The 21,082-nt window shown below is 32.6% G+C and overlaps 1 protein-coding gene and 2 long non-coding RNA genes across 3 annotated transcripts; 1 reads left to right on the top strand and 2 right to left on the bottom strand.

Annotated features, from left to right (window-relative positions):
- Positions 1-308: 308 nt before the first annotated feature.
- On the bottom strand, positions 309-2,791 carry LOC101219998 (probable 2-oxoglutarate-dependent dioxygenase ANS). Its single transcript, XM_011657386.2, has 4 exons — positions 1,652-2,791; positions 1,263-1,510; positions 848-1,175; positions 309-771 (listed from the first exon to the last, which is right to left on the bottom strand). The coding sequence occupies exons 1-4, from the start codon at positions 1,865-1,867 to the stop codon at positions 535-537; spliced, it is 1,029 nt and encodes a 342-aa protein (XP_011655688.2). The 5' UTR covers positions 1,868-2,791; the 3' UTR covers positions 309-534.
- A 9,669-nt stretch (positions 2,792-12,460) lies between these two features.
- On the top strand, positions 12,461-13,450 carry LOC116402816. Its single transcript, XR_004215462.1, has 2 exons — positions 12,461-13,030; positions 13,143-13,450. It is a non-coding gene; the product is annotated as an uncharacterized LOC116402816 (long non-coding RNA).
- A 4,814-nt stretch (positions 13,451-18,264) lies between these two features.
- LOC116401712 lies at positions 18,265-20,465 on the bottom strand. The gene is made up of 3 exons (XR_004214041.1): positions 20,402-20,465; positions 19,387-19,440; positions 18,265-18,297 (listed from the first exon to the last, which is right to left on the bottom strand). It is a non-coding gene; the product is annotated as an uncharacterized LOC116401712 (long non-coding RNA).
- Between the last annotated feature and the right edge of the window lie 617 nt (positions 20,466-21,082).

The following is a 21,082-nucleotide window of genomic DNA, read 5'->3' as shown; positions in this document are numbered from 1 at the left end:
GACAAATATTCTATATCCTTGTAACTTCTCAAAACTAAAAGCATTTTTAGGGAAAAATAATGGAAGAATTAATGAAACCAAAACCGTATTAATCAGAATTCATTTTAAAACTATTTTAGAATTAATTGAGATCAATTTTTGACATTAATCATAAACAATCAATTTTTTTCCCGCTAAAGTAATCCCAACAATTTTGAATGAAACTAGATTTAGGTTTTAACGTAATTTAGAGAAATTAAATTCGAGTTTATAATATAACTTTTCTCCAAAAAAAAAAAAAAAAAAGAATAGAAAAGAAAACATTCAAATTTCAATCAATTCAGTATGCAGAAAGCCCTTGCTGGATCAATCAAAATCAAAATAAATTTAGAAATGGAGCTTTGGAGACAAAATTAATGTGTTGTTTGAGATGCGGTTTCTGGTTCGATTAATAATTATGGAATTGGACTATCTGATGCGCAACCTCCCTTTATTATTCAATACCATTGCCTAAAAAAAACTGAGGTAGAGGTAGAGAAATACCATACAACAAATTTAGATTCTTGCAGCCTCCATTGGTCTCTGTCCCTGTTGGTAGTATTCAAAGGAAAGCCCAACAAAGTTCTTCACACTCTTATACAACCTTGGCTGAGTTTCACTAATCAGCTCCTCTAATGGTTCAATTTCTTTTTCTGCGTCTGGCAGGTAAAACACTGCCAACGATATCCTCTCCCTCTCTGAATTTGTCAATACTCTATGAACTGGACTCTTGAATATCCCATTACTTGTGATCTACAATCAAATCACCACTCTCTTTACCAACATGTTTCACAGTGATTTTAGAATAAACAAGTGTTTCTTCTTTTACCTCTACTTGATCCCCCACATTGACGAGAAGAGCGTCCGGAACAATCGGAGCATTGAACCACTCATTATCTTTCATGAACTGAAGACCTTCTACTTCCTTATCCTGCAACAAAATGGTGATTGCCGATCCATCGGCGTGCGGCTTAACACCGAGAACAAGATCGGGATTTCGACATCGAGGGTAGAAGTTGAACCGTGCGTCGAGTTTAATTTGCTCGCCGTATTGCTTAAGAAAACTACTCTCATCTAAATCCAATGATCTTGCCATGGCCTTGAAGATTTTCTCACTTATCAGCTTCACATTAGTAGTGTACTCATCAATAACTTCCCTACAATGAATTCCAGATCAAGATATGTTTATGTAGATTCATAAACAAAATCACAAACAAAACAAGATTTGAGGAAGAAAAAGTAACCTAAATCTTTGAAGATTTGTTGGCCAATACTTGAAACGACGGCTTTGGTGTGGATATACAGTAAGGTATAAACGATCAGTCCAATCAAGAATTTGTTGGTTTGAAAGAATCATGTCGTTCCCATATCCTTCCATTTCAAGTTCTTCTTTCAAGTATTTTAATTTCTCTTCCATTGAAAGACCAAAGAATTGTTTCGTTAGTCGACGAACTTCATCCAGATATTCACTTGTCATTCCATGATTTATAGCCTATAAGAACATCACAAACATTTATGAATATCTTCAATTTAATTTTTAATGGGATCGAGATACAGAGTCCAAAGAAATCAGAAATTCCTAACCCCCTTTACGATTTAGTGTTCTAGAGTGGAAAATCAAGAGAAATCGAACCTGAAAGCAGCCCCATGATTGAAGTCCATGTCGGAGTTTCTCCAGTTCCGGTCCAGATTTGGATGAAGAGGAGAGGAGAGCGATGTCGATTACCGGAGCTGCCATTAGCGGAGCATTTCGAGCTCCTCGATCGCTTTCTTTATGGATGTATCTTTCAGGGACTTCCCCTTTAGAAGCTACATCTTGAACAGTGCCGGAAGGGTTAGTACCGGCCATGGGTGGTAGTTTAGAAAGGACGGCGTTAAATGTAGTTCCAATCGCAAAACAGAGTGAATGAAATGGAATGGGTTTAGAGTTAAAGTTGGAGTTATCAGCAGCAATCTCGAGAAATACAGAGTGTTGAATTGGAGCCTTATAAAATTATAATATAATATAAAGACTACATGAAAAATGAGGAAGTTGAATTTGACTTTTCAATCCACAATTTAACGAAAACCCATTCTTGAACAGAGCTTATTACCATAAATTTCTTATTATTCTAAGAAATTGAAGCGCCCCACGAAGTACAAACACTCTTAATCACAATCATATCAGCAGAAGGAATTCCATTAAAAAACGAGGAGGAACAAGTTTTGAGCTTAGAAATGGCCTTGCAATAAGAGAGATGAGGAGCAATTGGGTGTTTAAACACATCGGTCATTCATTTCGTCGCCTCTGAAACAAATGAAAAGCAGGGGAAACAAGAGATATCCTCTGTTAGGATGGATCAGGTTGAGTTGAATTAGCTTCAAAGTAGATGTTTTTAGTGATTTCGCCGCTATTGTTAGTGGAAATTCTGAGTGTAAAGGTTCAGAGAAGGGTTGAATTAGGGGATTTTTATTTTGGTTTCCGAGAGAAAACTGGGGAGTACGGAGGTTGGATATAGGGGAAGAAGAATTGAGTTTGAAAACGTTTGGTATGTTTATTGGAATTGAAAAACTGCAATTCTGGTAATGAAACTTTGGAGTTACAGACTTTAGGGTTTAATTTCGAAAAATTTCAGCGAGCGGAGCGTTTCTGTAACTCGAACCGGAGGGAGACGGGGGCTTAGTATTTGATTGCGCCGCCGCCGCTGTGGGCTGGTTTGACCCCAGCTGCTTTCCGGTGTGTCATCGTTGTCTTAACGGAGAGAGGCGGCTGAGCGGAGTCGGTATAATTGGATTTTTTTCTCTTTCTCAATGCATAATTACAAAAATAACTCTAATTTCGTAAAAGTTAGTTTTCTTTTCAAAAATTGTAATGTTAATTTTGTTAGCATGGAAATTGTTTTCAGAATCTAAATGATCTCCAACTTTATGAAAAATGCTTATATATTTCTAATTCAAATGGAGCACAGTATACACTCTTATTACAAAAAAGAAAAAAAAACGAACTTCCCATATAATCTAGCTAGTTACTTAAAAATTAGAGAGAAAAAAACACATTATTCATCACCAATGGATAGCTTTTTTATTCAGCTTCCAAAAAAGTTAACTCAAATAATTACTTCTAGCCTAAGGAATAGAAACTCCCCATGAAGCACAAAGGCTCTTAACCAAAATCATTTCGCCTGTGGGGATGTCTTTGAGAAAGTTGGACGAACAATCATTGAGTTTAGAAATGGCTTCGCAACAAGAAGGATGAGGAGCAACCGTATTGTTAAGCACATCAATAACACATTTTGTAGCTTGAGGAACTAATGATATGCATGGGAACAAAGAGAAATATTCCTCCGTTCCCAATGGCTTACTAGGCGCTGCTGCTCCCACCATCGGTGGACGAGCCGCTACAGACGATGCTAAAATGGCAATGCATACCAATATTAGTACAAGTGGTAACTTGGTAGCTGATGTCGCCATTGGACGTTGGTACTAAAATTGAATATGATGAAATAGGTTAAGAGAATGGTTGAATAAGAAAGTTTTAAATTACTCGCTAAGGATCAATAGTCCTGTTTTGTTTGTGTGAGAAAAAAAGTAGGAGTAGGGTGGTTAGATATATAGCAAACTCTTTTGCAAACGTTTGGTTGCTATGAAAACTGCAATATAATTTCTTCATTATTATTATTTTTTTATGTTGACTTTGGATTTGGAGTTGCTAAAATTTGGGTTTAATTTGGAGTAAGTACAAATTCATAATGTTGTATAAGTTACATCAGGTGTTTTTTTTCTTTTGATTTTAATGGAAAGCATTTATAATAAAAAGTGATGATAGTTATATACATGGTCAAAAAGAAAAAAACAAAGGAAAAAACTATCTCTTGTGTATTTTCATATATAAGGAAAATTGGAGGATCAACAAAAAAATATTTGAAAAAACTAAGTAGGTTTAATTTAGAGGTTTTTGGTTTTTTTAGCATGAAATTTGATTGCTATTTGATAATCATTTGATTACATTCTATTTTTCTGTCAATTAGTTACTTCTAATAGTCGTTTGATTATCTTCTAATTGTCATTAATTATTTTTTATACTTCATTTTGCAAGCTTGAATTATTGATGGGTAGTATTACCAATTGGAATTGAGCTTGAAAATAAAATATTTGAGTTACTTCTTTTCCATAGTTTACCTTTCCTTTTTATTTTTGAAAAAGATACATTGGGTTAACAGGTGCTAGGGGTGTAAGAATATGGGTTGAACACGAATAATCCGGACTACCTAACCCATATTATAAGGGTTGAGTTGGGTTAGGTAGTCCGAAATGTTAATACCAGTGCTAATACTAGTCTCATCTCTTTGTTCAACGTTGATCATGGCCTTCTTGACTAAAGCAATGGTGAATTTACCATCAGAGTTGAACTTCCACTTGGGGAGATCAGGACCTCTACTGAGATTTGGAGGGATAAAAGGTTGTTTTAAGCTATCCATTGCTGCGGTTCCAAACTTCTTAACAGCCTTCTAGGAAATATATCCTAGTTCGAAATGTTAGCGTTCCAAACATCTTTAATACTTCCATCTTGGATAGTAGAAAGAGCAAAAAGTCTAGGCTTGTGCAAGTATAATGGACTGTTTTCACACCATAAACCTTTCCAAAATGAAAGATTTTCCGATTGTCTTATAACTATTATATGATTACCTTCTATTTCTCTAAATAGTTTTTGATATTATCATCTGATTAATTTGTCTTTTGATAATTGTCTTCCTATTCTTTGACAAATAATTAATAATGTACAATAATTTTATATAATTTTCTTTTGATGGTCATATATATAATTACCTTTCTATTATTTGTTACATAAATTGGTAGTTTGTAATATTGTCTTCTGATTATCTTTTATTTTTTTGTTGGATCATCATCAGTAGTTCTTAATATATGATTGTCATTTGATTTCTATCGGATTAATATCTTATAGTTGCATCTATTTTTTTTTTTCTATTTCTTTCAGAATGCTGAGAATATAATGCAAACAAAAAATCCTTACAAGATAAAGCTTGAAGTGGGGAATGAACGAACAAAACAAAGGTTGAGATATTATATTCCACAAAAATGCTTATTTTCAACTTTGTAGAAAAAATGCTTACTTTTTCATTCAAAGGGAGCGTTAGTCTTATATTCCACAAAAACCAACTTCCTTATATATTCTAACTAAATGGTACTTATTAAATAAAAAAAAAAGAAGAAGTAAACATCCACCATTTAACTTCATCAAATTTAACTCAAATTACATTAATTTAGTCTAAGAAATAGAAACTCCCCATGAAGCACAAATGCTCTTAACCAAAATCATATCACCGGAGGGAATGTCTTTCAGAAATTGGGACGAACAATCATGAAGTTTAGAGATGGCTTCACAACATGAAGGATGAGGAGAAACTGCATTTTTAAGCACATCAATCACACATATTGTTGCCTTAGGAACGAATGATATGCAAGGAAACAAAGAGAAATCCTCCAACGATGGGGGTGTTGCTGCTGCTGCTGCTGTTGGACGAGCCGTTACGGATGATGCTAAAATGGCAATGCACACTAGGAGAACTAGTGGTAACTTGGTTATTGCTGATGTTGCCATTTGTTGGTACTAAAATTGAGTATGAATTAGAAAGGATTGAATAAGGAGGTTCTTAATTTCTCTAAGAATCAATAGTCCTGTTTGGTTTGTTTGGGAGAAAGAAGGACTAAGGAGGTTAGATATATAGGGAAATTGGAAACGTTTGGTAATAAGCTATGAAAACTTCTTTAATTTGTATGTTAACTTTTTGAACTTTGGAGTTACTAAACTTTGAGTTTAATTCATTTGCAATGTCTTTAATTTCTATATGTTAATGTTGGAGACTTTGGAGTTAGTAAAATTTGGGTTTAATTTATTTGTAATGTCTTTAATTTTTCTGTGTTGATTTTAGTCTTTGGAGTTAGTAAAATTTGGGTTTAGTTAATTTGAATTTGGGTTTAATTAATTTGCAATTTTTTTAATTTATATGTTCATTCTCGACTTCTGGAGTTACGTAATAGGATCCATACTGTTGCACAAGTTACATTTGGAGTTGATCTATATTTTTTTTTTCAGTTTTTAATGATAAAAACATTCATTTATCATAATGATGATAATATACATCATTATAGTTCTCATAAAAATTAATGATATACACCCATACATACATATTATACTTGTGGCAAATTATACTTTTGATTCTTGGGTTTTAGAATAATGTATATTTCTCGTTGGAAATTTTTGAAGGGATGAACATCTTTTATTTTTTTTCCTAGAAAGTTTGGAGAAATAGGTTCAAAGTTCCCTAAAGCAATGTTTAGTAGAGATTTTTAAAATCGTCTTTTTTTTGTCTTATTACAAAACTACCCTTATGTAATATATGCTGCAAAATTGATTTAACATTTAATTTTACAAAGTTTTCATATATGCAAAATTAGTTTTGAAATATTAAAATTATATCACATGATAGACAACCCAAGTCACTAGAGTTTGAAACCTAAAGGACAATTAGTATTAGTTCAAGGTCTCACGAGGAAGTGTATTAGGAAAGGGATACGACTTGGCACGATAAGATGCACCCAAACATCCCTATTAGGTGGGAACCGTTTTAGCACCTTCATCATCCCTAATTCAAAGGAGGGCTAGAGAGCAGGCCATAAGATACATATATCCAGATTATGAGAGTGCTATTATTTAAAAGTAATGGTAGATGAACAGTGTTATGAGAAGAGGCGATGTCTAGAAAACCAATAACTAGCTTGCAAATGTCCTACGCCATATGTTGACAATGCTAGTGTGTTTGTTGTTGAAAGTTTTATTGTTTCTTTCAAGGCAGATAGACCATAAAGTAGCCACCACATAATTGAATAGGATATAATATTTTTTTTTTGAAAAATATATATGATGGGTCAGTAGGTGCTCTGGATATCTCCACTAAGTGGATACCCTCTTAGCACTCTTATCATTCATGCTTCATTGATGGTAAAGAAATACAAAACACGAAACAAGGAAAAAGCGAAAAGAGCTAGAGAACGTAACCCAAACAAGACCCAATAAGTTATAGAAAGCTTAGGTAGAGTTAAGGTAATAGAGTAGACATTGTAATTGTTAAAGAGATTTGATCTACTACTCCAATATCTGGTGAGAACTTGAATTTCTTTCCAAAGCTTAGCAGTGAATCAATTCTTGTTCTTGAAGATTATGTTGTTCCTCTCAAGCTATAAATGGACCAAAGGACCACAACAATGGTGATAGAAATAATACTACCTATAATTTTTTTTTTTTAAAAAAATTACACGACAAATAATGTCTTTGCATAAAGAAGCAATATTGTTATTGTTATTTCGCCAATGTATCATAAGCTCAACCATATCCCAAAGCATTTTAGAATTAACACAGAAAATGTAGATGTGTGGTTCATGCCCTTGGAGCACCCCAAGAAGAGAGGAGATAGATAAATGTAGATATACTCGTATATTCACATGTGTGGGCTGTCCATCGAGCGGGAGAGAAGAGAAGGAATAAAATAGTATATATTTTGCTAAAGTTTTCTTTGACTTTTGACTTTTCAAAACCTATAATTAATTAGTATAATCGCAGAATTAATTCATAATCATTTTGGTTTTCTAAATTAATTGTATAATCGTTTTTTAACACGAACCACTCTGTTCGTGAAGTTGTCTGCCGTTGGCGAAGTGGTGCGTCGTGAAGCTACCTCTACCTCCGTTCGCAAATCTAAAATCGCGCGCGCCCGTGTCTTCCAATCGCGCGTGTAACGCGACTACACTTCCCCAACCAGGATGGGTCACATCTAGATCTTCCTTTCGCGTGCGTCGATTTCACCTGTGCTAAATTGCAATTTCTGCCCTACCACAAGAAGTATTGGGTTTTAGTGTAAGTTCGTAATTGTGAATTTGGTAGTTTCCGTATGATTGATTCGTTGAGATGAAATGTTAAATTTAAACGGTTGGTTAATATTGCTCTTTGAAGGTGTTAATTGAGGCGGAGTTAGACCTCAACGAATCGCGACAAGTTTATTTGGAGTTAAATTCTCTATTTAAATTAGGATTGGTGCGTTGGACTTTGTTGACCAAGAAACTTAGGAAATCTTAAGGTAAGGGATTTTCTACTGGACTCACCTATGCTTGTGAATTGTATGTCTGTATGTTTATCTCTGACTAAGTAAAGATGTTGAGATGATATATATATATACACGTATGGATGTAGATTCGGTGTTGAATATTTACTGTGGATTGACTGAAAATATATATATACATATGGGTTGAAGTAGACTTAATGCTGAATGCATATTGTGATTGTCTTGGAATATATATATATGTGTGTGGATGTGGACAAGACGAAAATTGTAGATTGTGTTTGTATGAGATGCATATGTGAACTTGTGATTGTAGTTTAGACTGGGTGTACGTTACGCTAAAGTATGACTGTGTGCTGGTGAACTGAGGGGTGTTATGACTGTATAGTTTGATTGACTGACGTGTTAGTATGTTATTGACAGACATTTGTTTAAAGTTAGATAAGTTGACTGTTAGAACGTTGAGAGAAAGAACTTTATATTTTGAAGTAACTGAAAGATGGATTGAATGGAATGAGGGGAAAATTGTTAGCTTTTATTGGGATGTGTGCCTTGTAGGTGTCCCAAGGGATCACCAATTATTCTGCACCTTCGGGATGCATTAGACTGATATGTGTTTCTGCAGAACACTAGACTGATATGTACGTCCCTCGGGGCGTTAGACTGAAATGTGCATCCTACGGGATCACAAGACTACGACTGTACAGGGTGTCCCAATAGAATGTTAACAATTTATTTTCCCCTAACGAGACCAGTAGAGGGTCTCTTACTGGGTATTTTTATACTCACCCTTCTTATGTTTAATTTTCAGGCAAAGGTAATAAAGGTGGCAAATCGGCGAGGGGCAGGAAGGAAGCGTGATTGCCATAGGAAACGTGTTATTTGCTTCCGCTTATTGTTTCTTTTGAGGCTTAAAGACGTGGTATTGAAACTTAGTTTACAAACTTTTATTTGTAAATAATACATTTTTCTTAAGTTTTGAATATTTGAAAATCAGGTCTGACTTAAAGTTGTTTTTCAATTGGCTTACATTTCATTTTGTATCAACCAATGTCTTTTGTCAAAAATTAATGACCTCGACTTACCTAGAAAGGTTGGGTCGTTACAACATGCGAACAATGAGTAATTTAGTTTAAGATAGTACGACAAAGTTAGGAACATAAGATGAAATTGGAAGTTTTATCCAGAAGGGAGTGTTGAGCAATATCTTCTCTTTGCTGATTACTGTTTTTGGAGAAGAAGTGGAGCTCTCGAATTCTACCTTGACAGGTTGACACATCCATAATCCTTCCATCATACTCTCCATCAAAAAAGGATTGTATTACGGAATAAAGCAAAGTAGTATATAAAGATGTTGAGGAGCTAGAGGCAAAGCTCAATTTAGGACTATATACAAAAACAAGCGATACAATCAGTTTCTTTAATATTTTGATTTTAGTAGTGAGGATTTGAACTTCAATTCTCAAAAGATATGCAGTAAAATGTCAATTATTTAGAGGTATGTAAAGTTAATGTACTTTTTCCTAGTAGAACATTTGCAAGAACGAGAGTATTGAAACTTGAATTAAGAGAGAGTACATGTTAAATGTCATTAAACTAAGTTTCTTTTCACTATGAATAGTTGAGAAGCAAAAGGAGAGACAAAATGACATCACTAATTAATTGTATTGATTTCAACTATGCCGCGGATGCAAAATTCACAAATTCACATAAGTCAATGGTTTAGGACCTTTCGAATTGATTGGGAAAAAAATTGTTTTTGAAAAAAATCGTTTTTATATTTTAAACTCTTTGGGTGAAAATAATTTAAAATACACAATTTGAAAGTATTTTCCTTGAGTGATCATAAACAGTCTGATTTTTTTTCCTAAACTAATATATTAAAAATTAAACTCTTAAAAATTAGTTAAATGAAACAAATTCTTATAAATGGAAACAATAATTTTTTTTGTAATTAACAACATTTGCCAAATCCCTGATAGACTTGTATATATATATATAGATAGATACCCAGACTTCAACAACGTTTACTCTCCACCATAAACTATAAATTTATAATAATGTAGCGTACTTTAGAAAAAAAAAGAAATTTATTGTGATATAAGTTTTTATTCATCATGATCATTACCCAATTACTCATAGGCCACATATTTTCTTAATCACATCCATGTCAGGAATATGTTGATAAATTTGGGGAGCACAATCGTTAAGGTCAGAAATGGCTTTGCAGCAAGAAGGATGAGAAGCAACTGGAAGCTTGATCACATCTACCACACACATTGTCGCTTCTAAAATAAAAGGGGCGCAGTTTGAGAAAGATGAATCATCCTCATCAAATAGTACTAATACTGGACTTGGTGCTTCTGCCATCGTGCGGGCCGTCACTGACGGAGCTAAAATGACTATGCAGACTAGGAATACAATTGCTAACCTTATGGTGGATGCACTCGTAGACTTTGTGGCCTCCATTGTTTGAACAAAAATGAGTGTAGAGATATAGAGAGAATGAGAGAATCCTTGTGTTGATTTGTGTGAAAAAATTGTGAATGGTGGAGGTTCTTATATAAGAAATGGCGTGCTTGGAGTTTTTGGCATCTTGTTTGGTCATTAAAAACTGAAATTCTTGTTGGTGTAAATTTGTTTCTTCAGGAAGGAATGTTAACCTAAGTGTACCTTAACAGTGAATTCATAATCACAACTAAGAGGTAAAAAATTGGAATGCTTCCATCTTTAATATATATGTTGTTGACGTTTGTTCTTTAGAATTACAAAATCAAGGTGTAATTTTAGAAAACTTAGACTTGATGCATTATAGAACTCTAGATAGTATATAAAGGTAGCAGCTAATTTAAAGTTAGGAGAGGGTAATTATTACATATTTTTTTAGTTCAACAATTATACCGAAATAAAATTAAACTGCTCTAACATTGTAAGTGCCTTAGTTCTCGTGCATGCTCGGATTTGGAGAGTACGCACTACTTTCTCAAGGTTTTTTTGGCAATATATATTTTTCGAACAAGTTAATAGAGGGAAGGAGGGAAAGAGGAAAAGAAGGATGAAGAGGTGCGGTATGATATATCAACTAGGTTTGACACATTCTTAGAATCCTCAAATAATCACGAAAAAACGACCTAAAATACTTTATTTTAATGAACTAATTATTGATAATTTAATATTAACTAAATAAATACATAAGGGCATCTTTAAAAATAACAAAATAAATTAAAATATTTACAAGCTATATCAAAATTTTGGATTCTATCAATGATAGTTATTGATAGGCTTCTATCACTGTTTATCAATGCCACCGATAAAAAACATATCAATGTCTGAAATTTTTGCTATGGCTGTAAATATTTTGACAAATTTACTATTTTTGATAATTTTTCTTTTTAATACTCGAAGATAATTTTTGTACTAAAGATTATAGAAGAAAAATTATGAGTAGTGTTAACAAAAAAAAAGAAAAAAATGAGTGAAATAGTTATATAAAAAAAATGAAAAGACAAAGGTATTACGGTGCCAATGGTTTGATCAATAGTTTAAAAGGAAAGTCGTTACCAATTTGGCATCTCCATATCTCCATAGTCATATATAGTAACAGAAACTTAATCTATTTTGTTTTAGTATGACTTTGAATAATTTTGTTTGTTTTTTGCATGCAAATTAAAATTTTCGTTTCTTTGGTTATTGTTACTGAAATGGACTAATATAATTAAGTAGTGGGATCCACTGCCAATTTTTACCCAGGGTTTGTTGATCAAATTTGTTTGTAACAATCTTATTTTTTGTTTTTGAAAACTAAGTAAATATATACACTACATCCATTTACAAATTTGTTTGTTTGATATCTACATTTTACAAACATAGTTTAAAAAACCAAGTCAAAGTTTGAAGACTAAAGAAAGTAGCTTCTAAAATCTTAGTTTTGTTCATCAAATTTGGCTAAAGAATTTAACTATTATACCTAACAATGATTTGATCAGATCATTGTAAGAAATGAAAAAGAAATAGACACTTAATTCTCAAAAACAAATAAAAAAAACTAAAACAAAAATGGTTTTGAGATGAGAGAGCTGAGCTTTTCTATTTGTACGTGAACAACCTATTGACACTAGAAGAAAACCTGTCTACTATGACAGTTATAAATCTCAAAAAATGAATGGAAAAAAAAAAACTGTCACAAAATAGAAAATTTCGCGTTTTTGGCGGGAAAAGATGGAATTTTTCGGAAAACACTTTTCGCGACAGTTATTAAATGTCATAGAATGTTATGGTTAAAATTTTTATTATTTTATATTTAAAAAATTAAAATTACATAAATCTTCTGCTTGGTTTGGTTATTTGGAATTGTTGGTTGATCCTACTGTTTTCTGTTGTTTTCTTTTTCCCCTCTTTTCTTTCTGGTTTTAGCAAATTTGAACTCAGGCTGCTAGTTTTTATGATGTGTATCGGTTGAAGTTTCAAGTTATTTATTCTGTTTGGAAATAAAAAAAAGATCTAGAGAGACAAATGTAGTTTATTAAAGTCAATAGAGTTAATTATTTTAAAACTAGTACATGTTTGAATTCAATATTATTACATGCTTCTTGTTTTTTCTAGTTTTAAGTAGCATATGAGATTTTGTCAATGTTTGGGTATAATAATCTAGTTTTTAATGAGATTTTGTGAATGAAGGATTCTGAGTACCCTTTCATTTTTTGGACTTCCCCATTGTAGTTCTCACTCACCTTAGTTTCTCCATTCCCACCATTTGATTGAAGATTTTTTTTGTTATTACTCCTTATAGGTTTCTTAGGAAGAGTTCGATATATATGTGACTGGCTCATGGAATTATGGTATTTGGTGCCATACTGCATTGGGATATGAATCTTCTTGCAATCAAATAACTGCAGAAGGTGATTATTTGCTTGTGTCCTTGGTTCACTACCTTTGGATGTTTAATATGGATTGGGGGATTAGAGATGTATGTTTTTGCAATGTGCTGTCTAATTGGTTTTTGTAATTCAGAACTGCGGTCTTCCAAAATATGGACAGCTTTGTCATACACATGGGATAATGTTGGGCACTTCATTCAAGTAAGACGCTATAGACCTACATTGTCGCAAACCAACAATGAATGGTATGTCAATACATGTATGGCTTGCACATGAACCCTTCAATCGCTGTAGCACTTTTTTTGTTCCTGAACCTGAGTAGTTGCTGTAATCTTCCTATTCGTTTTAATAATTTGAGAGAATTGGTACATGATTATTCATAGTTCATCTTTATTGGCGATGATTGCATAATACAAACTGTTTAACTCTAAGGATTACAAATTGTCGTACATGTATTGTCGTAGGCTGTTTTGTTCTAAGGACTAGGAACAACCCAAGAAGTTGTTCAATTTGCAGTGGCCATTTGGTTGGACGTTCTTCTTCTCCTTGATCTCTTTCTCCTCTTCTTAGGAACTTCATTTTCATTATCAGATTTGAAGAGGGACCACCATGAGTGGGGTAGTAAAATGAATGGAGAATGGGAGAGTGAGCTGGGTATGTTTTTGGTATGTGTATTCTAGAGAGAAAGAGTAGCAATATGTTTTTGTTTGCTGTGTTTGCCTAATATAGTCCTCATGGTCTTCTCTTTTCATTTCATGGAATCAAGTGTTGAAGTTCTTGTTTGTGTTCTGTATTTTGTTGAGACGTTGATTTAGTTATTCATTGACTGTACATATGTGTTATGGATTCTTTGTAGGTTCAACTGGAATCGACAAGTTCATGAGTTTTGTTTCAAATATCATTTCCAGAAACGAACATTCTCGGTTGGTCCAGTCAAATATATTTGAATGCTATTTAAGATATTTTTTGATTAAGGGCTAGTATTTCGTACATGTGGATTACTGAAACTTGTATTAAGATGTACAAATATTATAAATCGTATTATAGTGTATATATATTAAAGTGTTGGCTATTTTCTTGTACATTGGTGTGAAACTTGTATAATTTCAAATTTGTCATTCTCAGCTACATTATTGTCATTCTAATGGTTCGTGTAATGGTGGAGCTGCATGAAGAACATGATAAAACTATAGGAAATTGAGGAATGTGATAGTTATTAGTTGTTGTAAATTGGAGAACGATGACAGTTATTTAACAAAATAAATTGTCACGATTGCTCTATATGTGACAGGAATAACATGTCGTCAATAGGTAAACAATGACAATTTTTTTTCAAAAAAATTGTCACGATTGCAATATATTTGACTGCAAAAAAATGTCGTCAATAGCAAAACAATGACATTTAATGTTATCGAAAAACTGTCACGATTGCATAATCGATGACTGGAAAAAAATGTCGTCAATACCTAAACAATGACATTTTTACAAAAAAAAACTGTCGCGAATAACATATTCATGACAATTAATACATGTCGCAATAAATGAATTCGTGACATTTATTTAACTGTCGTTAATAAAGAAATGATGATAGTTATTGAATGTCATAAAATAAATTATGACAGTTATTTGAAGCCGTTAAATGTTGATTAACGACATTTATTTCATGTCATAAAATAACCTATTACGACAGTTTTCGAAAACTGTCGTCGAAGGACTTTCCATGACTCCCACTTCTATGACTGAAAATAACTGTTGCGAAATTCGTTGACGACAGTAAATAACTGTCGTTGTAGACCACTTTTGTACTAGTGTGAGCAATTATTTAAGACAAAAGTGAAGTTGAATTTACTTGTGAGAAAAAATATTTGTTTGGTTTATGAGTTTTGAGGGATATCATGAGTGTTTATGCTTAAAGTACATGAGCAAAAGTAGGAAATTGTCCTTTAAATTTAAATAATGTTCCAATTATTTGTATTATATCATAAATATTAGATAATATATAAATGTTTATTATCTAATGAAGTTATGTGTTTGATTATCGTAAACATTTAGAGTTCAAATAAGATCTCCTGTGTCAAGTAAACATGAATTTAGTGGTTATGTAACCCACCTCATGTTTGTCATTTTTTCTATAAATAGAGAGTTTTGGTGGATTTTTAAATACATACCAGCATGATAGAGAAATCCAAATAATTTGATTTTCAATTTCTTAATTTTCTAATTTTTTAAATTTATATATTATATATTTTCAATATCCGTGTTTTGATTGTGACTCATTTTTACCGCATGCATTTGTTTTTCTTTTAGATGATTTATTGAAGAGTTTTTCAATGTATTATTAAGTCAATGTTGTAATTATATTGACCAAAATAGAATATTTATTAAAATTAAAATGAAAGAAAATGTTTTCAATTGAATAACCAAATATGCTTTTGATAAATGTTTCCCTAATGAAAAAAAGAACTCGATAAATGTCTCATTTAAGAACATAGACACATAGTTTCAACAACTTATTGTGAAAATCTCTAAAAGATAGAGAAGTCTTACGGTGGAAAACTATACAAAGCAGCCTTCCATCTCTTCCAGACAACAATCACAAAGATCATCCTATCTGGAAGCCAAACAATGATGGTTCTTTCTCTGTTAAATCTGTTATCCAAACAATAATATTTACTCCTTTTTAACTTTGATTTATATATACTTTAATTTGGTAACCATTTACACCATTAAACTTTACTGTACAGTTAAAGAAAGAAAAGATGCATTCTTAAGCACATTCAATAACACATTTTGTGGCTTGAGGAACAAACAGTATGCATGGGAACAAAGAAAAATATTCCTCAATTACCACTGATGGCGTCGTCATTATGGAAAAAGGATAGGATTGGAGCTTAATTGCATAAAAGCACATAAATTAAGTGCAAATAGATGTTAGAGTAACGCTGTATCCTTTGAACAGCTCCATCTATATCAATTCAAGAGAAAAAAAAAAAGCTATTTTCTAACGCACAAAATGATCCTCAAGGGAGAACGGGTTGAGAGAAAGTATATCTCTGGATAGGCTCAAAGCACGCATCAGGAGTACGCTACGTACAACCTCCAATGCTGTACATCGATGTTATGTTACGAGTTAGATAAAAAAAATTAATTTGATCAGGAGAAAACTCTTGACATAGTTAAGAAATGTGTCGAGAGCTCTCTTAAACTCCTGACACATCCTTAAATCGTCGGGAGTTCTCCTAACTCCTAACCTCCTTCACATGGTGTTGGGAGATGATTCTATTTAAAACCCTCGAGATTTGAAACTTTTGAAAGATCTCATCTTTTCTTCACGCACTACAAGAAAAATGGTCTACGACGACAGTTATTTACTGTCGCGAACAAAATCCATGACAATTATTTTCAGTCATAGAATCGAGAGTCATGCAAAGTCCTTCCATGACAGCTTTCAAAAACTGTTGCAATAACTTATTTCATGACATAAAATAAATGTCGTTAATTAGCATTCTACGACATCAAATAACTGTCATATTTTATTTTATGACAATAAATAACTATTATCATTTATATATTAACGACAGTTAAATAAATGTCGCGAATTTGTTTATTGTGACATGTTTTAAATGTCACGGATATGTTAATCGCTACAGTTTTTTTTTTTTAAAATGTCATTGTTTTGCTATTGACGACATTTTTTTTCTATCAAAGATAGAAGAATCGTGACAATTAATTTTGTAAAAAACAACTGTCATTGTTTTCATATTCACAACAATTAATAACTGTCACAAATTCATATATTACGACATGTTTTTCATGTTGCAAATTACTAGATTACTATAGTTTTTTCCTGTTCTTCTTGCCACTCTGTCATTACACGAACCATTTGAATGACAATAATGTAGCCGACAATGACAATTTTGAATTTACAATATTAACACCCGTATAGAAAAAAATAGTCGACACTTTAATATATATACGCTATAATACAATTTATAATATTTGTACATTTCCAATCAAGTTCCAACAATTTACAAGTACGGAATCCTATCCCTTAATCAAAAAATATTTTAAATAGCATCAGAATACATCTAACAAGATTTTCTGCTAAAGCATAAACGACCAACCGAGAATGTTCGTCTCTGAAAATTTTCTTTGAAAGTAAACCCATGAAATTGTCGACTTCAATTGAACCTACAAAGACAACATACATATAAGCATCCATCATAGAACGAGAGAGTACAACTCTTATAGAAAATTTCAACATTGAGCATTATCTATCACTAAATGCGTCGATAAGAGAAACAACTACATAGCAGAGCACACATGTAGAATAACAACATCACCTTAACATCCACTTGGTCTACAATATTAAAACTTTTTACAAATTACAACTCTTTAGAAAATTTAGCTGGATATAAATAAGGAATCTACAAGGAAATTATTGAATAAGTAATCATAAGTAATAATCGAGATGAATGAAACTTAAGAATCCATTAGTAGTTCACTGTCAATAAGGTTGGAAGAAACGCTATCCAATCCACAAATCTACAAATATAAGAAAGAAAACAGTTTTCATGTGCAATCCACTTCAGTTAATGAAGCCAAGAAATATTAAGGTACTAGGAAAATGAAACTAGAACAACTTGTATCATTTATGGCTTGACAGAAATTAAAGGTCTCCTAGTTTCTTATCCAAAAAAAAGCTCTACCAATGAGTACAAACATAAAATCCATGACAATTTACACAAGTAGCAATTTAGCAATAGCAATAAGTACATACATAATACCCATGACAATTTACACAAGTAGCAATAGCCAACCGATATAAGCATACTATCCATGATAAAAAAAAAAAAAAAAGGTATCTCTATTACTCTTCATCCTCTAATATGAATGACATTAACTAAGAAGAGGCCATTGAAGTTAGATGAAATAGAAATCTAACCAATAACCTTAAAATTACAAGCTATCAGTTTAGTCTTTTAGGACATACAACAATTCTACTACCTCATACTAGCAGCAAAATTTACTTGTTATATTAATTTCTAAAAAGTAATGATACAAGAGTTCTTTGTGAAGAAACAAGAGTTTAGCTTGCTATATTAGTTTCCAAATAGGAGTTTTGCACTCTAAAATCATCTTGATCATATAACAATGATTTTCAATCATGGAGATGTCTAAAATTCACCTTTTAACTAGGATCTTGGGAGGTTGATCTTGTCTTTAGCTTGTTATATTATAGAAGAAATTTTTTCCCCAAAAGTTGTACCAAATGAATTACACAATATCTGTACAAAATGAAGTTCCAATGAATAAAGAGTCAAACTAAAAGGAAAAAGAAAGTTGTATCGATAACAAACCATAATCTGTCGCAATGATCATGCTAGAAAGTGTAAGAGAGGGAAAATAATTGTCGCATCCTAGCAGGTATATTGTTGGAAACACAGAAACCACCCTCTCAAAATAGTGAGTCATGACAACTGGTCAGTGTGAAACCAGTAAGCCTAATACTCGAATGGTTGACAAAGGGGTTGGGGTTGATGTTGATCTGAAGAACTTTCCTGTTCTTCTGGCTGAATTTTCTCGGCAGTTTTCGGGGAATGGGGTGTGGAGAGATGGGCTGAGGAGAATGGAAGAGGAGAATTTGAAGGATATGAATGAGAAATGGGTTTTGTTGCATATTGAAGGGGCTGAGCTTAAGACAAGAAAGACTGCTTTATTAAAGCAGCAACTTAGAACTACAGAGACACATGAAGATGTGAATTAGAATTATGATTTCATTTCTGATTTGTACAATAGATAGTTGTAGGCAGAGAGCATTTTCTTATTGTCAATGTTGTTGAGTTGTTCCTTGTATTTTCGATTATGAAGTAATGGAAGAACTTAGATTAGGTGCACTTGTATTGTATAATTATATTGTTATTAAATCAGCATGATGAAGATTTTCTGACGAAACAATGAGGTTACTAAGAGATTTAAGTTTGAGATTATTTTTGTTCTTTTTTCAAGGCTCTAAACAAAACAGGTTCCTATTTAGAATTTCGACTCAAAGTAATGATGCACTTAAGAAAAAAGTTTAGATTGGTGCTACTAATTTTCACTAATTCAACCAATAATTTTATTGAGTGATTTTCATGAAAACCAAACCTAATATCTTTGAAATCCTGCGATTTTCGTAACAGAAAAAAATTGGCTCATGCAGAATATTCTTATTTACAATTCATTAATTGATCCGATAGCATTCATTTAAGGTAAAAAAGGTAAAGTCGGGACGTCCCCTATTTGAAATAAAGATGAAGAATAAAAGAACGAAGAAACAAAGTTGCAGCAAGTAAATTGAGAAAGCGTACTAAATCAAGATTTGAAAGAGATCTAACCTTCTCAATACCCAGGCCGTTGAGATTCATTTATACCGTTCCAATCTCTTTGGCCTAAATCATAAACCAAAGAATTTAAAACAATTTTCACACCATCCAAATGATAGATGTATGTGGCAGCAAGCAGTTCACTAAAGTGGTACAAATTCTCAAGACTGGATGTTGCAAAAATGAGAAACTAGCATACACCCATTAAAAGAAAAGGAGCACGATCATGATTCACAATCAACAAAATCAACAAAATCCATCTTTTGTTCTAAAAATAATAGAATTTGGAAGTCACACAGCATAAAAATAATTCATAAAAATAATTCACCTCTGCACAGAAAGTTAAGGATTAAGATCCATAAAACCCATTTTTCCTTCTAAATTCAAGGAACCGCAGTGTCCAACAAAGATACAGAGCATATGCATATATATAAGCCTCCTCTACAAACATACAGAGTTCAAGGTAAACATAGAAACTCCTGCATATTTACTAAGCAAGAAAATTGACCACAGACACGAGGATATTTCATTTTAAAACCATCATATGCTTATGACTGAATATTAACTTCTTTCTTTTTGGATAGTAGCACTTCACAAAATCAGTAAAATGAAGCAATCATTATTTAGCAGCAAGCGCATTTTGTTGAGTGCGATTCTCTTGCTGCTGTTGGTAGTTCAGGGGCGTCATGAATAGCATGATATGAGGTTTGGCACCCTAAATTCTCAATCCTTTTTCATCTAACTTCTATCTGAAATACTCAAAAACATTGTTTCAACTTCATGCAACCATCAGCCAAATCAAAGAGAGAATATCAAGATCATATGAAAATATAAAAGATTAGAAATATGGGAAAAAACTGTCCACGGAATAATATCTATTTCATAGGGTCTCTCAAGAGTGATACCTAAACCGGAAATAAGAATTCAACTACTGAACTAAGTTTCTTCCCAATCAATCAGATAATACTTTCTTTCGTAACAAAATCGAGACACATAAATTTGAAACTAAGAAAACAAAATTGCTTACTTCCGATAGCAGACGATTCTTAGGAAGCAACTTAGCCACTTTGGGTGGAAGAACCACGTGCCTGCACCAATGAATCCAATTAGACATCGAAGACAATAAGAATGAACACTTCCAAATCCAAACAATCCTTCAAGACAGAGAGTAACAATGGAGTTGGAAACTAAGAGTAAGAACATAATACCTGTACTCATAAATGTCGTCGAAGTACTTCTCAGAGTACTGAATCTGATCCATCTATCACTGTTGTCGAGACGTGATCGCTACGCGGAGCGGCCGACCCGTTTATTTTATTTTAATAAATAATTTTGGAGTCGCCACCAATCATATTAAGGTGTGATTGGTCACAAAAAAAAAAAAGAATGGTCTACGTAAATTCAAAGATTTAAGTTCGGGAGTCAGTTGTGTGTAGGGAAGGTGTTAGCACCCTACAACACCCACAAAATGGTTACCCAATTTTATCTTTTAAATTAAATATAGGGGTTCACATAACAAAGTTTTTATTTAGGTTTTGTTTAAATGTCTCATGTTTATCAATTCATATCGAAGAAAGTAAAACATAAGCATGAATTGATAATTATGGGTGGCACATGAGCCATTAGAAAAATGAAGTTTACTTTTGTTTTAAAATATTTTTATTCACCTTAAGAATATTAAGATACCAAAACTTGATATTTTAATCTC

This window comes from Cucumis sativus, chromosome 1, assembly GCF_000004075.3.
Source record: "Cucumis sativus cultivar 9930 chromosome 1, Cucumber_9930_V3, whole genome shotgun sequence".
NCBI lineage: Eukaryota > Viridiplantae > Streptophyta > Magnoliopsida > Cucurbitales > Cucurbitaceae > Cucumis > Cucumis sativus.
The sequence above is the reverse complement of the archived record's forward strand: the minus strand, read 5'-3'. Positions and strand labels throughout refer to the sequence as shown.